The sequence below is a fragment of the Oenanthe melanoleuca genome, chromosome 1A (assembly GCF_029582105.1).
Source record: "Oenanthe melanoleuca isolate GR-GAL-2019-014 chromosome 1A, OMel1.0, whole genome shotgun sequence".
In the NCBI taxonomy this organism is placed as follows: Eukaryota; Metazoa; Chordata; class Aves; order Passeriformes; family Muscicapidae; genus Oenanthe; species Oenanthe melanoleuca.
The window spans coordinates 65,942,633-65,964,357 of record NC_079334.1 but is presented as its reverse complement, the minus strand read 5'-3'; the positions used below and the strand labels follow the sequence as shown (position 1 = coordinate 65,964,357).

Here is a 21,725-nt window from a genome sequence, read left to right as displayed (position 1 = left end):
ATTTTTTTTTAAACAGAGATAAAAAAGAGGGGTGCTGATAATGGGAAGTGACTCTGCTCTGTCTTGGTGGCACTACTTATCAATTGCAATCAGATTATGCAGATAAGGAAAGGCAGCAAATCCATCAGCTCCACTTGCACTTTGTCACATCCCTTTGCTTCAAGGCTTCACCCAAGTGTGATCAGCACCAGCCAGCCTGGAATCACCCCCACACAGCACTGCTCTCTCTTGGGATCTGGAATGGGGGAAGAGAGATACAGGTGGGACATGGCACGAGGAGAGGGGAATTAATCTCCTCCTTCTTCTCCTAAACCCACAAACTGGGAGTTTTGAGTTTTCTGTGCTTTCTGGCACTTACCCCAGAAGAACACTGCTTTTGACTTGAGGCCTTGGAGAAGCTTCCAAATTTGAGTGATGGAGTTAAAATCATGAGTGTGTAGTTAAAATAGTGTGTGATTTCACATGGTGAAGGGTTTTAAATCTGAAGGTTTTAGAATATAGTAATAAGTATGGGACAAGATGGAAGATTTTGGGTATTATCTCTCCTCTGTCTTCTTTTTCCTTCTTCTCCATGATTTCAGGTAGCAGTTCTTGGTTGAATAGTTGGTGCTGTACTGCAGATCACAGGGGTCTGGTTATTGGATCAAAAGTATAAGTAAGATAGATGTAAGTTCTTTATTGGACTGTTTAGCTTTAAAAGATCTTGTAGCAGCTGGATTCAGCTCCATTTTGCTCACTTTTAGCTGGCAGTTGAAAGTGTTGCAGAACTCTCTGTAGTTCAGATAATATTTAATAAACAACCAAGTCCAAACAGAGAAAATTCATCTCCTTAGTGTTTTAAATCCTGACTCTGAGTGAACACAGAAGAAAATGAAGACAAGCCACTAATTAAGTGGTGCAGATACCACATTATACCGCATTTACAGCCTCCCAACCTTCACCTTGCAAGGATGCAACCAATTCATTCACCTGGTCCTTCAGCACAAAAAGTCACCTGTGGCCATCCAGCCTCAACAGGTTGGACTTTAAGGATAAAACATTCAACTGGTTAGAGTATTTACCACATATTTACAGCCTAAGTTAATGGTTGGGCTCAATGATCTTAGAGGTCTTTTCCAAACCAAGTGCTTCTACAATTATTTATTTTTAAGGTGTTTTTACACTGATTTCACCTGGAATGCAATTCTGCAATGCTGTCAGCTAGGCTAGGTGCTAAAACCCACCCTCATCAACACCACCAAAAATTGGGAAGGGAATGCAAAAAACACCTTCTGGACACAACCATTTTTAAGTAGGTGTCCTGGTTTAGGGCAAATTTTGGGAGGAAACTTCTGAAGTGGTCTTTTCTAAAAAGCAACTTCAAGCAGCCCTTCCCCCAACCAGTTCAGGAGGCAAACCTCCCTGGAGAAAAATGGAAAAATTTGTTTATTTAACAAGCAAAGCATTCTCATTTAAAAAATGAGTAATATTAAGCAATGGAACCTCTTGTTGTTCTGAATATCTTGTTTTGGAAGCACAGGACTCAATATCCAGCATAAGCAGAAAATAAGCAGACTGGGGACACAAGCAGAATAAAGTCACCCTAGGACAGTGGGTAAATTATCAGTTCTCTTGTATCTGCAGGCATGAATGAAGGCTGATTATCCTGATTTTGTTACAGAATCCAACATGGCAAAAACGGGCTGATTTTAGTCTCTGTTACCTCTGTGATAAATGAGGAAAAAAAACCTGAAGCATAACTACAAAGTCAGAGTGTTTCACCCAGAGCGAGTGGTTTGTGCTCCTCCAAAATTTCTCACCTGAACAGAAACTGCAGAGTCTTTAAACACAGCAACAACCCTGCTCTCTGCCCCACTCGATTTTAGGTACAAGGTAAATAATTCCATTGTTGTCAACAAGAGAGAAACAGATCAGGACTGGCTGACTCAAATGCTGCTGGATGTGCACCCAGAGCTCCTGAAAGGCATTTCTGAGAGGCAGGCAGTGCCTGGGTTTGGAAAGCTCTGCACACACCACATAACCATAGGGGTTCTCCCATCATTAGTATCAATGTCCATTAGGGTGGTGGCTCACTGTGAAAATGAGAATCCAAACTCTGCAGCTCGTGGCACTTCACCCCAAGCCTCCACGCACGCTCCCTGATTATTTCTTCTGTCTGTGTGCATTAAGCACCGTGCCCAGGGCTCAGAAGAGATGGATCATGAGCACTGAGAGCTCCAGCTCCCCATCTCCAGACCCAGGAGTCTTAATGAAGCCTTGTCAAATCAGCAGTTTGGGAGCTTTCAGGGAAAAGACGGGGGGAACCTGGTATTGTGACTGCAATTTCTTCATCAGTTTTTATCCCATAGAGATAAAAAAAATAATAACAATAAAATTGCAAGAGTGCTGTTATCCTAAGCAAAGTGCTCAGAAGCAAAACCAGATCACAGAGCTCAGTGTGCTTGAGAAATTGTGAATTCACCTGTATGAGACACAAGCACACATACCAGATTCCTTGCACTTAGAAGGTATTTGCACCATTATTTCCTTCCAATTGTAGACCCTCTGGGTGAAAACCAAAAAAAGTATTTAGTCATTTTTGCAGGCAAAGAGATTTGCTGCTGCAGGTAGACAGAAATGCACAGACAAATGTAACAGAAATTGTAAAATCCTGATTTAAAAGTGTTGAAAGCCATGGGGGAGGATGTTTGTGCTTTTTGCCCACCCATCAACCCTGGTAAAGACTTTCTGTAGCACTCCACAGCTCCTTGTGTACTAGCTCCCCATCAGAAATGCAGAAAGAGGAAAAAAACTATGTCCACAATGCAAAATGCTGAATTCCTAGATAAATCCCATCCAAGTCAGAATTCCCAACCACAGCCAGAACTATTGCAAGCCAGACCTGAATCAGTATTCCTGGGCAGCCCTGGGCACACACTGGCCCATGCCAACAGCAGGTATGAATTAGGGTCTTTCACAAAAAATTGCATTGCCCCAGGTGTCACTGGTGCCACACAGTGAAAGAAAGAAAATCTGGAGGTTTCCTGAATACCCAACACTCTCCCCTTGGCTTTCCCTGGCAATGGACACAAGAGGCAGCTCCATGCCCTGTGTGTTTTTGGGATCTCACAGACCAGCCCTAAATAGATTTTGTGGCATAGCACCACCTAAAATTTATGGGCCATTCCACCCAGGGATGTCACTGCACTATAAATATCCTGCCCAGGGCTCTGACCTCACACCTCCAAACTCCATCCAATTATCCCCCATACTAAGTGCCTTTTCTCACCCCCAAACTCTGTGGTCACTTTCTGAAGGATATTCTTTGGAGACAGCTCTGTAAAACCCCACAAATTTACAGCAGCATTATGTTCTTACATAAAGCATAAACCAGTTCACTGCACAACTATGTTGTTTTTTTTTTCCCTGGTAGTGCCAAGAGCCTACAGCAAGTATCTACTACAAATAAAAGCATCAAAACATAGAAGACAAATAGAGGGATGTGATGTCCAAGAAATCCATTCTGATTTGGGATTCTGAGTTTTTCTTTTTTTTTTATTTTCTGTATTCTACAGCAAGAGGAGAATGAGTGGGGACGATGCTTGCAGTTTATTGTATGCATTATATTGTTTAATACATTACAGAAGAAATACCAATTTAAAAAATAAAAAAAAGAAGGACTGAAGTTTTGATCAATGCTTAAAATTGAGAGAGTTTTTTTTACAATCACAGAAGGGTTTGGATTGGAAGGGACCTTAAAGATCCTGTTGTTCTAACCCCCTACCATGGGCAGGGACACCTTCCACTGGACAAGGTGGCTCAGAGCCCCATCCAGGCTGGTCCTGAACACTTCCAGGGATGGGGCAGACACAAATTCTCTGGGCAGTGTTTTCCAAATTTTTTCTAATTTTTCACCAGCAGCAATTTCTAAGTAAAAAGCAAACCATTACTGGTTTCAGCCTGACACCCCCAACACACAGATGCATCCCAGAGTTAAAGGGATTCTTTGATGGAAGATTCTGTCAGGACTGGTGGAGAAGCTGGTGCCACTGTGCTTGAGTTAGTGAGGTATAAACAGCAAAGCTGGTCTTGTAAGGTCTAATTTAAGGATTTGCCTGTGACTCCCTCACTGCTCACACCCAGAGCTTGGGACAACAATGGAAATCTAACCATTCCCATGCCCCAGCACACTCCCAAATTATCATGGAAACAGCAAACAAGCCTCATTCACCACGACTCCACTTCTGACACACCATGAAGCAGAAACATATGTTTTCCAAAAAGAAAAAAAAACCAAAACCACCCATCAAACTCATTTCACAATTTACAGTGTGTTCTGTAATTAATCACATTTGTACTGCCAGCTCCTAATGACTGAATCCTGCTTAATCACTCTGGAGCCCCTCAGCTGTGTGATGTGAGCACCACAAATCAGAACCTGGAGGGCTGATGAACATTCATCATGCATCCTTCCCCAAATTAATGGTACAGTCAAAGCACAGCCAGGCCCCATGAGGTGCTCAACATCCTATGCACAAAATGTAAATTCATAACCATCACCACAGCACCATCAAAGAAATATTCCATCAAGGCTCATTTTGTGCTTGCTAAACATGTGTTTTCTGCACTTGGAAACAGAAAAGGGGCTTGAACTATAAATCCCAGGATCAAAAACATCCCCTGAAACTTTGAAGAGTTTAAATCTCAATCAGAGATCAACGTGGAACATTATGCAAGGCAAGATCTGAAATGAGAATAACAATGTGCTGCAGGACCTGAAATGGGAGCAGCTTTTCCACAATGCTCTAAATTTCCTTTGAATTATAAAACTTTAGCTTCTCCATCAAGCTGGGATATTCTGACTGGAGATGATGATGCTGCAGTGAACCCAAATGCCTTCACTGCTGAATCAAATATTAGTGCAGAGCCATGGTTCATCCAACTGGTTTGTGAGCCCTTAATTTCACCTTCATCATACAATGCTTCTTCAAGGGGTTGTTTTTTTTGTTTTGTTTTGTTTTTTTGTGGCTTCTTTTTGAATCAATTTAGATATTCTACAAGAAGAAGATTTCCCAACGGATCCATCTGCTGATATCCAGGCTGAAAAGGTCAAGGGCAAGAGCAGAACTGCTCAAAGGAAAGCAGCAATCTATGGAAGAGGCAATTCCAGCAGTCAAAACATTCAGGGTGCAGATGCTTCTCATGGGCAGGGACTCCTCACTGACACTCCCAGAGCTGTTTGGCACAGGAGAATTGCAGGATTTCCCCCTCTCTAGGTTCTTCTCATCATGGCAGAGCCTCTTCAGTAAAACTGGTACAACACACAGCAGGATGATTTCCTGAAAGGTTTTCCCTGGATATAATTAATCTTCTACATCAACTCCAGCACTTGAGTAAGTAGTTACATTTTTACACCTAAAAACGCTGACTTTCACCTCGTTTCTTCATTCCCAAGTGACAGCATGGGAAAAAAAGCTTTTTTTAGCTACAAACCCAGGAGGTGGATGCTCTGCCTCACAACACAAAATAAACCATCAATCAGGATGGGTTTCAGCATGTCCTTAGGCTCATTTGTGGGTCTGGGTTTTATTCCTTCTCTGACCAAAATCAAATAGAAGTGAGAGCACGCATACAGAGACACAGAATCAAGTTATTTGGGAATTCAGAGCAGAAGTTTTCCAGTATCATGCAGAAGGGTCAGAACTGACCCAGAATTTGGTATCTGGGGTGGAAGAACTGATTTTTAGCTGTCATTAGGGAAATGCTTTATAGGAGCATCCCTGAAACCTCTGCACTGCGTTATCAGCCACCTCCACAGCTCCAGGAGCATATGGTCTGCTTCAGGATTCCAGCCCCTTCCACGGTGACTGGGAGCCCACATTATCATGCATAATGAAGGAAAAATCAAGTGCAAGTCACAGCTGGCCTGGGATCATGCTGGTGCCTGCATCTGCCACTAGCAGCTTCCCAAATTCTCTCTGCGCCCGTTCCTCACAAATCCGAGGTGCACCTGAAGGAAAGCTCTGCTGAGGACAAGGCACTGGACATGTTGGCTTGTCCTGGGCCTGAAAGAGCTCAGAAAATCCTCATAATTTAATCTTCAAACTTCAACTTCAAAGTGTACTTCAACTTTGGCATGCTCTGGACCAAACCCCTTGTGCCACTCACCTTTCCCAGTTCCTATCCAATGCACCAAAAATCACCTCCTTCTCTGATATAAACACCCAAAACTGTATCTAACTTAGAACATCAAAGACACTGGGGTTTTTAAGTCTTCACAGATGTCTCCAACAGAGATTAATTAAGTTTGACCATGCTTTACCTATTATATCATTAACTACCTAAGTCTAGTCTTACAGTTGAGGTGGCATTTCCATTCCAGAACTCCTCTGGGGAAAATTACAGGAGACTGGGGAAGGGAAATTAAATGCAATTATCAAGAATGACTATTTAAAAATCTCTCAAACTAATAATTTTTAAAGAGTATTTTATTAAAAATGCATTCAGCCAGACATTAATTAAATTGACAATTACAAAAATGAGTGGTCTGTTCCCACTGTTATGCTTTCAGGGTCAAGCCTCCCATTTTTCTGTGGTTTCTGGGCTTTTTAGCTCCACAGCTTCAGAGCAGAAGTCCCAGGACATGGTGTGAGTGTGGAAGAACAACCGTGGATATTCACTGCTGGATATTCAAGGAGTGGAGATCTCCAGAGTCATGAGCAAGGTGCACATGTCAGTGTTGTTTGCTTGAATAATGACAACACACCAAGCCTAAAAATGGGGCTGAAATTCTTCTGTTTTGATACTGAACATTCGACTTTTCTTCATTTTGTTTCAAATTCAACATGCTCTGAACCACAGAGCTGGATGATGTCAAACACTGGCAGAACTCAGAGCAACAGGGTCAGTACTCTTAAACTTATGTTATTTTTTTTAAGGAGCCTCAGAGAGGCAGATTATGAAATAATTTCCATCTTGACACTTTAAAGTATTGGGAGGAGGATTCTGCTTTCATTCAGTGGATGGAAGAAGTTTTTTGCAAGAATTGTCAAAGGGAGATTTTTTCTGAAATGATCTCAAAGTTACCATCCAAAAATCCACCCTGTTCCACTCACTGCTAAAGAAGGAGGAAATCTCAGGAAATCTCTGCTCTCAGAAAAGCCTGGTCTCTCCTCAGAGCCTTTTCCTGCAGCATTTCCTTGGAAATGCAGCTTCTCATTCACAGTCTCATGCTGCAATTACTCCTTTCCTGCCCTATCTCTGCTCCTCCAGCACACCCTGCATTAAACATCTGGCTCAAAACCAATGGTTTGGTCATGGTGGAGGCTGCAGAGTTACCCTGCAGACAGTGATCAGAATTATCAGCAACAGAAGGCAAAGCCACAGCTCTCAGCTGCTCACCTCAAGTGCTCCAAGCATCCTGAACAGAGCCTGAGTCCCACTGAAATGAGATTTCCTTGCAGGAGGTCAGGAGCTGCCACAGAAATTGGTTCTGCCAACATTTTGGGCTGGATAAATCAGCTGCTGCAGCTCAGCATCACTTGTAAGGAGTTTTGCTGCATCAGTATTTGCTGAAGTTTAATGTTTTTCCTGTGCAATGGGCTTGATCCTTGATCTATAATGACAGAATCTCACACACTGCCTAGTAGCACTACCAAAAAAAAAAAAAATGGAACTTAGATCTGTGGGTTTGGACAAGCAAAACTCTCTGTTTCTTTTCTAATGAAAACCCTGCTCATATGTACCAGAAACGTCATGGGGCCATACTCCATCCAGCCAAGGGAGATAAATTTCAGTTCTCAAAGTTTGCCCACTACAAAATCAACTGGTTCCATAGGGAAACAAAAAAAAAAAAAAAAAAAAAAAAAAAAAGGAAGAAAAGCAAGGAAAAAGCACTTTTGCTCCTTCACATGGCAAAAGCAGCTAAGAAATGCCTCATTCCATGCAACACCAATCCCACCACTCTATGCAAGGTGTGGTGTTGAGAGGATCCCCATCTCATGCTGATGCCTCCCAAATTCAATCTGCCCCTCCAATCACCCTTGCTTGATCTCCCTACTGTGCCTCATTTGCTTTTCACTGGCTGGTCCAGCTGTGAAAACATCAACTGGCTTCAGCCCTGCTGTTCCCAAGGAGAAATCACGTCCCCGAGGATTTTATAGAAATTATTGCAGAAGACATGGAGCACAGAGCTAACACATTCCCTGATTTCCTCCTGGCCATTTGTCATGACTGCCAACCATAAAGAAACTTCACCAGAACACCCCAGCCCCAGCCTTGCCAAGAGCCTGAGCTTGAAGAGAGTTTCCATCTCCCTGCATCAGTCTCTGACATCCAGTGCAGAAGTGTCCAAGCCTCACTGGCCATTTGGGGCCAGACTCCAGAGCTCTGGGCTAGTTCTAGTCCTTCAAGCAGCAGCAAACTGAGTGCTCAAGGCTTCCAAACCCTCCAAAAAAATCCTATTTGCTCACCATCAGAAATGACCAGCATGCTCAAGTGATTTTCCTGCTGGATAATGACCTCAGCTGCAGTCCTGTAACATCTCCAGCTGGGATGGCAGAGGATGGATGGCTCCTCAGGATTTAGGAAAAGGAAAAAGCCAGGACTGTGCTCTCTGCCTTGAAAACCCATATGCACCAGGGCAGGATGAAATGAATAATTCTCTGATATTCAAGCATCTTCCCAACAGCAGAACAGGTATCAGGAGAAAACAAACAGAACCAAGTACAGTGCTGTGTACAAAAAAGAACTAATATCAAGCTTGACTGAAAAAGTTGATTAAATTAGTTTAATTTAAAAGCCCAAACAAACCCTGAAGGAGGTTCTTTGTTTATTGCTTTTTACCAACAGCACACTTTACAGAAGAAGCACCATGTGGGCATGAAATATTCATTCATTAAATCTTTCATAAAGCTCCACACTATTGGTTTCACTCAGGATATATTTATAACTTGTCAAAGTCCCCAAAAATCACTGCTTTTCTTCCTCCCCCTTCCAGACTGTTTATAAAAGGATTAGGCTTTCAGTTTTCATTGCAATATCCCTGATCCTCAGCCCCACTGTTGCTCATGCACAAGGTGCTGTTCTTTAATCACAACAGGATTCACTGTTCAGCCTTCCCTGCACCACCCAAAAGGGACCCTTAGGATGCTGCAAGCCACAGGAATGGCAGCATCACTCCTCTAGGATGGAAGGCAGAACAGAGAGTCCACCCAAGCCAGGGAAAAGCAGGCAGAGAGTGGATTCATTTCAGTAGGGCCATGCCTGAGACACTGGCTTTCAAACCTCATCCACTGGAGAACCACTTCTTGAACCCTTCCCTGGCTGCCATCCAACCTCCAGATTAAACCCTTGCTCTGAGCTGGGTTAATAACACACTAGAGTAAACAGTGCTGCATTATCCCCAGTGTTAGCTGTAAAACTAAGTCATATTTTTTTACAAGGTTTGCTGACTACATGGCTCAGTCCAGTACAGCAATGAGGACAGGCTATAGTTACAGATTAAAAGCATTTTCCACCCAGAAATCTGCAAAAATCCAGGATTTGCATTAGGGGACAACTGCATCAGTGAAACTGTCAACCCTCTAAGGACTTGCATTGATTCTAGTGCAAGTGGTATTTGGCCAAATCTGATTTTTCCAAATTATCCTTAGTACTACTCAGCTCTGTGGAAGGTGTCCCTGCCCATGGCAGGGGGTAGAATGAGATGGTCAGAAAGATCCCTTCCAACCCAAACCATTCTTGGGTTCTATGATAAAAAAAGCACCCAAACACAGATACTGAACAGATACTGGAGGTGCACTGCAAGGTCCTGAGCAGTTTTGGTGCCCACAGTCACTACACACATCCCTGCTTGATGGACCACAGGCTCCTCTTTCCCTTCCTCCATTTGTTTGTGAGCATGGATAAATATAAATACAGTATAAGCAGATGTTGTTGTCCCTGGAAACTAGACTTGCTGGGCATGTTTCTGCTGAAATGCTTCTCACTGGAAAATTAGGTTTTGATAAAAGTGTGTTTCTTTTCTTGCTTTTAATAAACAGAGCCTACTTCATGTGCAAGCTCTGAGCTTTCTGTTTTTCACTGGAAAACTAAACAATCTTGCACGGTTCCAGTTTTTCAGAAGCCTGATCCTCAGCAAGGGCTGGGTTCCCCAGGCACAAGAGCATCTTGAGGAGAAGAATCCCAACATGAATGTGTCAGGAAGGGCCAAAAATCTCCTGAGACAGTCAAACCCAGGCAAAAGGGCAAGGAGGGACCCTCCACTTCTGGGGTGCTGAGTCTGCTGCAACTCAGGACAGTTTTTTGGGTGTTTAAACCCAAAACCAGCACCCTGATGTTTTTGAGCAGAAAAACTCTGCTTTTTTTCCCAAAGGAAAATACTGGTGAGTACAAAGCAGAGGCTTTGAATTTATGGCTTCATGAAGAGGAAGAAAGAACTTTTCTCAGTCAGTTCCACCAGAACTCAAGAGAAGCACAAAGAGTGATCCCAGCTGATGAGACTTGACCTCAGGGAAAACTTTCCCTTAGCAGAGAGCTGAGAGTGCCCCAAGGCCACAGGGACCCTGCAGAGCCCAGGCTGGGAGCCTTGTGCACATTCCTGAAGACCACTTCCACTGCACTCCCAAAAAATTTCAAACAAGAAGACTTCAGTTTTCTCCATCACTCACAGTGGTCCCAGCCAGAGCCACGGCAGTGCACAACTCACACTTCCCACTCAGAAAGTGTTTTTTTGTCTGAGTTTCACAACTGAAACATCAGGATAAACTATTTGCCCCCCACTCCACCTAATAAACCTGCCAGCGTCTCATCCCTGCAAAGCTCTCTGCAGTTATGCCTCTGGACCCGAAAAATTATATTAAAAGGAAAATCAAACCAGAAAATGTTGACTTCAAGCCCAGAAGACCTGGAGATGATCAAAACCCTCTGCATTTGATAAAGTCTACAACTCAAACTTCTTGCAAAGCTTGACCCACTGGCCAGGCTGAGCCACATTTACACAGTAGCTCAACAATTAATTACATTCCCAAAAGACACGTGGGGACCTGTTGTGCTCAGTTTACCCCAAAGGGGCCCCACTTGGCAATACTAAGTCTTTTGAAAGTAACTAAAGCCAGCAGCACATGCAGAAGATTTACAGTTTCACACAAGAGTGGAAAGACCATTTCCCCTATCAAGACAACATTATCCTGATGCCACACAAGCCACAGGCAGACTTCTTGAATTTTCACATCCCAGCTGAGGGATCTGAATCATGCCAAGGAAGGGAAGGAAAAGCTACTGAGGGTACTGTAATAAAAATATATTTTTCTCAGGAGCAATTCTGCAAGGTTATGAGGGGCTGGGGGGAAATGCCAAACCATGGTCCAGTGAATTCCAGCTCCTGGAAACTCCCAAGATACACCAGAGTCAACTGACTTGACTCCTACTACAGCAAATTTCAGCCAAAGCCAGCATTTTTACCTCCTCTCCTCCCCTTTGCCATCATCAGGAGAGAAAAAAAAAAAAAAAAAAAGCTATTTTTTTATATGCTCGTTAAGTATAATCTGCTAAATGTTCTATGCCAATGCATAAAGCTGCCTACTATGCTAATAGAATATTTAATTGACATTTATTTGCTGACTAGTTATTTATGCTAACGTCATCCCTGCATAATTAATAGTCTGCTAAAGTCGACTTGAAAAGCACACATAAAACACTGCACTAAGAGTCATTTGCAGCATTTAAAATAAAGAAATCCTGCCATCTATTTACATTAGCTTAGTCTAAACTCAATTTTGATGGAGTAACAGGATAAAGATTGGGCAGAGATTTTAAAAAACAACCCTGTATACTGCTTTAGAAACATCCACAGGCTTTGACAGTGCAACCTGCCAAAGAAGATTTCCGAGTTTCATTTTACTTGGCTCGAGGGCCCAGCTCTTAGCTGATGTAAAACAGCACAAGCTCAGTGAATGCCTACTTATTTTCTCCAGCCTCAAGCTCTTAGGAAGTAATATTTCAGGTAAAGAGCTAAACTGGGGCCAGATCTGCTCTCCACACCAGTAAAAAAGCAAAAGGAGAAATCTACCCTGTCCATCTGATCCCTCTATCTGTGCTGTAATCACAGACCTGCAGGAAGAGTTTAATTTTTACTTCCTCTGGGATGAGATTAGCAGTGGGAAGATGCTTCATTAAAAAAAAAAGGAAAAAAACAACAATATCCATGACTGCATTTTCTGAAAGGGAATCTCCAAACACCCTCATCCATTGTCAGAAACATTATCTCTGATCTCTGTGTCCCTCTTTTAAGAGCCCATGGAGAAGCTCTGCATTGAGCAAGGGAGCTCCAGAAATGGTGCTGGAAGCCAAGGGTATGGGTCACATCACTTGGATCACCAAATCCACACCTGCAACACAGCAGACCATCTTCTGGCCATTCAGAATCCATTCAGAATCATCATGCTGCACATTTTGACAAGGCCAACCAGATCCATTTCTCCATTCCTTTACACTAGTGACCTCAAAGAGCAGGATTTTGCTCTGTGATATATTCACATGATAATATATAAAATCAACCAAACAAAAACAGCAGTAAGTTGTCATTTGAAGGCAACTCAACCTACTGTGGCACAAGTTTTATCTCCTTTTTCAACAATATCCTGTCCAGAATCTGACCCAGCACTTGGAATCCCAGTGAAATTTCCTTCCTTTGGCCTAGATCTGAGATAGAAGTTAATCTCACCTGAATGCCACACGAAAACCTGTCTCAAACAAATGATGGTGTTTGCCTTCACAGAAAGCCTGGCCAGGCACAGTCCTTTAAGTCTACCCCTTTTAATGGTGTATTTGATGATTAAACTTTATCAAGCTCAGCACCATGAAAGACAAGGTTATTTCAACCCAGGATTAGACTTCTGAACTTTAATCCTCCTTGTATTGATGCAACAGGGAAGTAAAAGCTGCTTCCCTGCACAGAATCACAGTGTGATTGATCCTCTTGGTCACCAAGCCCAGTGTTCAGAGGTTTTCCCATCCACAAAATCAAAATATAGACTCAGTTCTCTCCCTGCTGTTTCCTTCCATCTCCAGCCTCCAGCTCCCAGACCTGCACACAGAAATGCCCTGTTTGAATTTCCATCTGTCAATACCACCAAGGCAGAGCCACTGCTGCAATTAGGAGCGCACACAACAATCCCGTCACCCGGTGTCTACAGCTCATTCCAGGATGCACTGCAACAGTGCCAGGAGAGACTGGGCTCTGTCAGCTCAGCTGTAAATCTGCAATCTGCACAAGAAGCCCCGAGTGCCAATCACAGGATGGCCCTGCTCTTTCACAATGCATAATTTAGCTGCTACACTTGTCAGGCTCCCCACGCCGCCCCTGCGCCCAATGGTGGATGTGTCCATGAACTCAACTGTCATCACAGAGGAGAACTGCACTTGGAAATGAACAGGCTAAAGGACACCTCGTTTCCTTCCACTAGTCAGGAAAGTTAAGCTAGGCTTAAATTTTTAGGGTAAAACAGCCCAAGGGATGAAGGATGGCGACAAATGACTGCACTAAGAAAGGAAGAGTGTTTGGGTAAGATATAAGAGGGGATAAATGCTATTCCTGGTTCCATGCAGGCTGATATAACAGGGAAATTTTAACTAACTGATGGAAAATCCACCTTACATCCCACCCTTGCAGTGCAGGAAACAAAGCCTGCCACACCACCACTGCCAGTGAACTCTGAAGCAGGTTTTCCTTCCTCATATGAATTACAATTGCTGAAGGGCCTTGTCAGGAAGGATGAAAATTTCACACTCAGCCTCATCAGGCAGCAGTTACCCACTGCTTACACCACAGTTAATATGCAATAAAGAAGAAATCTCTGTCCCAGGACGTGACATTAGAGCTGATCAGTGCCAAAGCTACAGACCATAAGGACAGCTTCACACTTGCCTCAGCTAGTTCATGAATAAACATCCAATTCATTCAAATGAGTTCTATATTAACTAATTTAAATAATTTTCATTTTGCTTTGAATGGTAAACAGATCTATTCTGCCAGGATAGTTGAGTTTGCAATTCAAATTACACACCGATTTGTAATGAGAAAAATATAATTAATGGCAAAGCTTGAAGTAACTACAATTTTACCCCTTTGATTTCCTGTGGAGGAGGGGGCTGGAGCATGAAGCTCCCAGGCACACGTGCACTGACACCATCCTGCCATAAACCAAGAGATTTTATTGCCACCTCAGGTATTCCTGATCTGGTGACTGCAGCATCACGTCACAGGAGGACAGAACATGACTTGACATTTTACTCACAGGCCACAGGCACCATGATGCAACTAATGTCACCCCATAAATAACAGTGCAGCAGTCTGCAAATTAATCAACTTCCTCTGATTTGGATCATAAACTACAGTTATTTGGCAGCCGCCTCTTAAAAGCTCTGTGTGTGCTGGACTTTAAATCAAGTTCTATTGATCTGCTGAACTGAACCAGCCCATTTTGCAGCATCTCTCTCCCATCTAATGAAATTCTTTGTCCCATCACTCTGCCATTCTTGTCTGGCATCACATTTATGAGATGAGCACCGATCAGTCCAACCTGACTCGTAAGCAGAAACAAAGCACAGTCCCAGTGCTGCCATTCTGGCTGTTAAACAAGTCCATTCTGGCAACTCTGCTTTTTAACCACAGCCTTCAGCTCCTGATTAAAATCACAGCCTAATGGCAGACAACCTGGCCATGCTGTTTGCATGGTCCAGCCAACCACTGTAATCAAGATGTGCAGAAATAATGCCTCAGAACTGGGTCCATGCAATTTAGAGCTGGTTTTTGGTTCCCCCAAAGGTCTGACAACAAAATAAAAGTGCAATGCTAAAGAGGTTTAAAAAAATCTCCACAGAGTTCATAGAGAACATCAGTGTCTCTTTTACCAATGCACAGGTCCTATTCTGTAAATCCTGAAGGCTCAGATCCTCTTGGGCATTTTAGATGCCTCATTCCAAAATGTGACCCAAGCTCTTAAATGCTTGAATCTCTTCTGAAATAACAACACCCCATGCATTTAGTTTATTCTTTTTTAAAATCACACTGTGACATATTCAACACAGGGAGTGGGAAAATAAACAAAAAAAACCCTAAACTAAGAGGGCAGCTGCCCACATTCAACACCCTGGTGTACAGTTACCTCACCCACCAGAGGAGAAGGGATGTAGGACACACTGCACACTTGCAGTCACTCAAGCAAGGCAACTCACACAGAGTGCCATGACCCAAAGGGCAAATTCCAACAGACCCATGAAAAGCAGCTGCCTCAGGTTATAAGGGAATTGCTATTTTCTATTATGACATTCAGCAAGCTCTCTTACCCCCCTGACCCTCACATTTGAGATTTAGTCTGTAGCACTGTACACCTTTCTAGTAACACTGATTGTAATCCACATAATAAAATGCAGTTTAAGAGGCCAATAAAATAAAATACCTCACCCCTCTCACATCAACTTGATTTACTGGTACTAAGCCAAGAGATTTCTCAGCTGTATTTATCTTCAAGACTTCTTTTTTAAAGCAATCAATCTCGTGTTTATTCAAAACACACAGACCAGAACAAAAAGATAAGTTTAGCTCACAGTTTGGGCTTATGCAAGGCAGAAATGTCAGCTTTGATTCAAAGACTGTGTCTACAACTCACTTCAGGGGGAAGTCAGGGAACACTTACTCCAGGAGAATTCCCAAATGGCACATGCACTGTTTTCAATGGCCACCCATAGCAGAAAGGAAAATAGTAACTTCAGCAGCAGAACCCTTAAATGAGACTTGCCTTAAATGCATGCACAAGCTGGAGGCTGAATACTCATCTCTTCTTCCCTTGATCCAGAATTAATGGGATATATGGCAGGAATACTTTAGGAGCAGCACTGACAATATGCTTTTGCTTGGAGTAATGTAGCAGCAAGAGTACACCACAGCTGCTCTGCTGATGCACATACCCCACATATATATATATATATACATATACATATACGTGTCTGTGCATATATATACACATTTATATTTTTATACACTGAGGATCAAACTGTATTATTAACAAAGCCTTCCACATGGGCCACTCAGGAACCTACAACACTTCGATTCAGCTTTTGTGCACCTAAGACCTGCCAATCAGCACATGCCCTAACTAATAATGACCAAATTCTGCTACCTTTAATCACATGCATCTACCATTAGAATTAAAAGCTGCTGGAGTCTGATGGTGGAAGGTTTTAAACTTTCAGGGCAAAACACTTTTGAGTGCAAAGTCAGCTTCTGATTTTGGTTACACCCAAACTGATCTTGCTTATTTTAGTTTGTTCTTGCTCTTGAATTTCACCCCTCTTTCTACAAGAACAGGACAGTTTTCTCCCCAAAGTGAAAATCACAGCATTAGTTCAGCAGTAAGAAGATTCAAGCTGTGCCAGGGGAGATACAGGTTGGATATTAGGAAAAAGTTTTTTATGAAAGAGTGATAAAGTACTGGGATGCTCTGCCCAGGCAGGTGGTGGAGTCACCATCCCTGGATGTGTTTAAAGAAAGACTGGATGTGTCACTTGGTGCCATGGTCTAGTTGAGGTTTTAGGGCATGGGTTGGACTCGATGATCTTGAAGGTCTCTTCCAACCTTTCCATTCTGTGAAGACATTTCCCTATGGAAGTGCCTTTGTGCTGTCACCAACCAGGGCAAAAACACCTTTGCTGAAGGCTGACTGGCCTTCAGACTGACAAACTGAACCCTGTGGGGACACAACCCTCCCCAGCATCACCCACCACCAGCTGCAGACCTGGAGCCATCCCAGACCCACCAGCGACCCGGGGACGAACCCACAGCCCAACAGCAGAGCACAACCCCAGCAACCCAGGCAGAACTCACCCTCTGGAGGCATCAGCACCTTGTTGTTCTGGGTGCACCAGCCCACGGGGTGCAGGTCTGCTGTCATCACGTCACACCAGAAGTCTGCCCGGCGCTCGTCGCCGTAGCCGCAGTAGCGCAGCAGCAGCAGCTGCCCGCACGTGGTGATGATCGTGGCCACCCAGTACGTGTCTGGGTTGCTCTTGTTGGCCACTTCCAGTTTCATCCCTGGCTGGAAACTGCTCTGAAGGCTGATTTCAACCTTGCAAAACGAGAAAGGCACGGGTGTTACTTTTTGGGCTTTGCAGGGAGAGTCCCTCCCCTCCCCTGGAAATGCTGCCCTTGAAGAGCAGCCCTGGACAGGACATGAGCTGATTGTGCTTCTGAATCCAAGCACCTCCTTCTCCACCTGTCTGGCAGCTCCATTCCTACTTCTCTGCCTCATATCCCATCATGCAAGGCCCACAGGCTCCAAAGTGCAGGAGTGGTACCTGCAGCTGTGCTGCATTTTGGCTACAGGAGCGGCAGAAAGGATAATTCAACATTGTTCTTCGTGTAATGGAGAAGCAAAAGAGAGCTTTATTTAAAGAAACACTACACTTATATAGGGTAGTTCATGCAATACAGAATAGAAAAGACTCACTGGCCCAAGAAGGCAACACCTCTTTGAAAACATGCTTTCTGCAAAACAACACATCTCTCACATATCCAGCAGGTGTTTAATCGTTGCTGTAATTCCTTGTCCTTGAGCAGTCTGAGGAACCCAAGGCTTCAAGGCTGCTTTTTCCCTGGTTCCCAGCAGTATCCAACAACACAGGTGTACTACATCCATTCACCATCTGCACTCCCTGTGCCTTTCCTTGTGTGGGCACTTCCAGCAGCATCCAGAGCCACAGAACACCTGAGAGGGACCTCTGGAGATGCTCTAACACTGAAGGTGGCCTGTGACATGCACTGCTTCACTTAGTGCTAGGACAGGATCTCAGCAATGCTCAGAGTCCTCATAAATAATCCAGGGAACAGACTGGCCCATGTCCCAGCACAAACTGGATCTCCTCCCAGCACAGACTGGCAGCTGCAGCTCAAAGCACCTGAGCCTGATGCCTGCAGTGTGATTCATTTGTTGGTTTTCTCCCTGTGCTCACCATAACACTACCATGGTGTTAGAAGCCAAGAGACTTGTGACTGGAAATCACATCAAGAGTAGAATCAGACAGATAATGCCATCTTCTCTGACAGCTTCCAGGTTTTTGGACAGATTTTTGAGGATCAAGTTCCAGATTGTGAAGCAGTCACCAAGGACTGATCCCAGCACCAATCTGTCCCACATTGACATTCCCAGAATTGACCAGCAGGATGAGCTGGGCATCACCACACAACTGAAGACATCCTTAAGGGCTTCATAAAATTCAAAACTTTCTACTTTGAGCCTGGAGCAGAAATCTGGAACAAGATTCTCTCTCCAAGCAGCTGCTGGATCAAGAATAAACTCCACAAAAAGCATTGCCCTGCAAATCTGCAGTATAGATAATTATGGTCCTTCACCCTGCAACACTCTGGGTTAACTTGTTAAAATGGAAGCAAAATAGGGAATGGAGGACTGTACTGGTTTTTCAGATCTAGATAAAAGAGAGGGTTTTTTTCATCCCTGCAGGTGCTTTAGCCCTACAAGACAAGCCAAAAAATTATCTGGAGACAAGAGTGGTTTGACCAGGTGATGTCCAGAGGTGCCTCCAAAGGCTGCTGGTGCTGACACAGAGCAGAGCACAGACCTGTCACACACAGCTGTCTGCATGCTCTCCCAGGAAAAGCACCACCTGCCCAAGCCCCTGCTTCCCACACCTCTGAGACAGAATCTCCAGCAGGAGGCTGAGAGATGCTTTCCTATGAGCCACTCTAGTGCTGAGTGACTCTGCCAGTCAGCAAATCAGGCATTAAAAGGAGATTTGGGGAAGTAAGACACTCTTGTGAGATTTATCTCTACAGGCTGGCAAGGACAACAATGAATGTAGAGGGTGAAGAGAAAAAAACATGAGTGCATTGTAAGCCAAAGGAGAGCAACACAAGCCCTCAAAAACAGAAAATTTGATGCAAAGGCAGAAGATAAAGGAGTGGCAGAGACAGAACTCCAATCTGTGACTGCAGACACACCAAGGTCACCTAACACTGGCTGGGGGGCTGTTCCCTCTCAGGCTGTCACATGTGTGGAGGGAGTTTCTCCCCAAAATGCTAAGCCTCCAGTTCAGTTCTGCAGGGAGCCCCTGAAAACCTGAAGGGGGAACATGCACAACCCCCCAAGGCTCAGAGGAAGCACATACATGTTTGAAGGAGGTGTGGGGAGCAGCACTGGCTCCTGTCTCCTCCAGGAACTCGTCCCAGTTGAAGTCTGCATCCTCAATGCTGGAGCCCTCATCTGTTCAAAAGGAAAAAAAACATTAAAAAATGAGAGAAAGAAAAGCAGCCTAAAACACAGCCAAAGAAGGCAAAAGTTGTGTCAAAGAGTTCAGGGTGAGAATAGCAACCAGTATAAACATCAACAGAAGGGAAAACAGAAAGCCTGCTTTAAGGATCTGTGTTTTGACCAGCTCTTCCCATGCTTTCAGCAGACTCTGGGGCTGTAGCAGCCAACACTGAGACCAGAAATGACTCTGCTTCCATGGCAGTGGGGGCACAAAACTGTCACACACTGCAACAGACACTTGTGCTTTTTATTCTGCATTTGATGCCTGCCTGGCTGTGAGGGAGGTGGCTGCCTGCCCACTGAGCTGCAATGTCCCTGTGCCCTCCAAGTGGCTCCCCCAGCACTGTTTACTACAGCAGTGATAAATGAGGAGATGATTCTGCTGGCTGAGCTGTTGTAGACCAAACACCCCAACCCTGGGGTGAGTGAGACCCATTTTCACTCCTGCCACCCTTCTTCTCCCTCCTCAGCATCACTCAGCCATAAATCCCTGACAAACCCCCCACGCTCCCCAAGGCTACAGCTGCTGTCCCCAAACCCCTGGGCACACCTCTCTAGACCCCCACTGCCTCCTGACCCCCTGCTCCCCTTCAGATCTGGGGCTCTGGATTCTCCCTCCCACACCACTGCCCCACAAAACCCCTCCCCACAGCAAGGGCTGGACATGACCACTCTTCCTTTTCTTCCTTTATAACCACACTGAGGCAGAGCCAAGGCCCCAGACCATCTCTGAAAAACACACAGCAATAATTAAAAATAAATCTTCTTTCACTTACAGAAAATCAGCCAAATCTGATTGTTTTCATTTTGTTCCCAAGCAATCTCACAAGCCCAGTTTCATCCCCAGAGCAAAAATATTTACAGTCTAGCAATGAGCTCTTTGCAATAAGCATTTATCAGCCAAACTCTGTGAGACCCTTTACCTGCCCAAACATTCATCAGTGTGTTCATGATGTAATTAAAGTGACTCATGACAAACTGAATTAAGAACCTTCCCCAGACAGTTTTATGAAGAAAAAGGCAGGGTTAATTTATTGCAATTATTGCTACAGGTCTCCAGTTTCCAGGACCAGAGAAAATTATGTTGTGCAAGGGGAATCTCCTATTATTAAAAGGGGAAGACACAGTTTTTATTTGCTGCCTGTGGCACCAGACCCACACAGTTGAGGGGGAAAAAAGGGAGATCAGAAAAGGGTTTTTGAGACAGAGCTGGTGGAGGGTAAAGATCTGTCTGAGAGTTCAAAGCTGAGCTGTCAACACTGTTAAACACTTGCATGCTGCTGCATCAAGTCTGACTCCTTGCCCTAAACTCAAGTCATCTTCTTAAATATGGAGATGCAAATCAACATTTAATCCAGTGATAAACAGCTACCAGATGACTCTTCAACTCAGCAAGAAATAACCCAATTCCATGATTACAATCCAAAAATAGACAAATTCACTGCAGAATAAAGAACAGGTTTTGTTTTTTGACTTTTGCAATCACTGCAGAAAACCTTCAGGCACTGAAGCTGGCTCCACTTGAGATATCTAACCCAGAATGAGGGGTTAGTTCAACCTTGACTGAATGATAAGCCACAACTTAACCACAAGGTAGGAGCTTGGTGGAAAAATCCTGTATCATGCAGGCAGGCAATTTAGATGAACAGGGATATTATTCAGCCCTCATGCCTGCAACCCTGCAGAGTTAATGTTCCAGAGAAGAGCTGTGTGCAGAGATTTCAAAGGCTGAGCCTCTAAAACCAAGTATGTTAGTCCATCAGTAGATGGGCAGATATGATTTTCCATTCCAGGCTTAAAATCCCTTAAGCAACTTTTTACCCTGAGCACAACCAATCCCCATCCCACCAGAAGTCAGAAGCACCTGGCATGAAAAGCTTGAAGTGCATCATCCCCTCTGCCTCATCTGTAGCAATACTGAACAAGTTTGGGTCACAGTGACATGTCTGAACAAGTCCAAGCTATAATCTGTATCATATGCACCAGCCAAACTATATTTAGCTGTTTTTCTCCATATTTTGCTGTTCCTTCACATGCTTAGCTGTTCTTCTGTATATTGGTTATATATACATATACTGCTTTAAACCAGTGTTTATAACAAATACACAAAATAAGCCATTTTTAAGTGTTTTTCTACAACTTGTTAAAACCCTTCAAAACCATTAAAACATAAATTGTACTAAACAAAGAAAAAACTAAAAAAAAAAAAAATCAAAATTAAAAAACCCAAAATAAAAGTAAACAGTGAAGTTCTAAACAACCAATCATTGTACCTAAAAAACTCGTGCAAAATGCATAAACAACATAAAAGCACCAATCAAAAAATGCATAATCATGTAAACAGTAATCTTAAAATATATAATTAAAACTAAAAAATAAACAATCCATCAGCTTCTACATAATCATATTAATTTACTGCCC

The 21,725-nt window shown here is 43.6% G+C and overlaps 1 protein-coding gene across 1 annotated transcript in view; it reads right to left on the bottom strand.

Annotated features, from left to right (window-relative positions):
- SFMBT2 (Scm like with four mbt domains 2) overlaps positions 1-21,725 on the bottom strand; it is a 104,356-nt gene that overhangs the window by 67,264 nt on the left and 15,367 nt on the right. Inside the window, exons 3-4 of the mRNA XM_056481948.1 lie at positions 19,162-19,256; positions 16,865-17,105 (exon numbers count right to left, since the gene is read on the bottom strand). Coding sequence (XP_056337923.1) covers positions 16,865-17,105; positions 19,162-19,256 — 336 coding nt within the window. The remainder of the gene's footprint in view (positions 1-16,864; positions 17,106-19,161; positions 19,257-21,725) is intronic.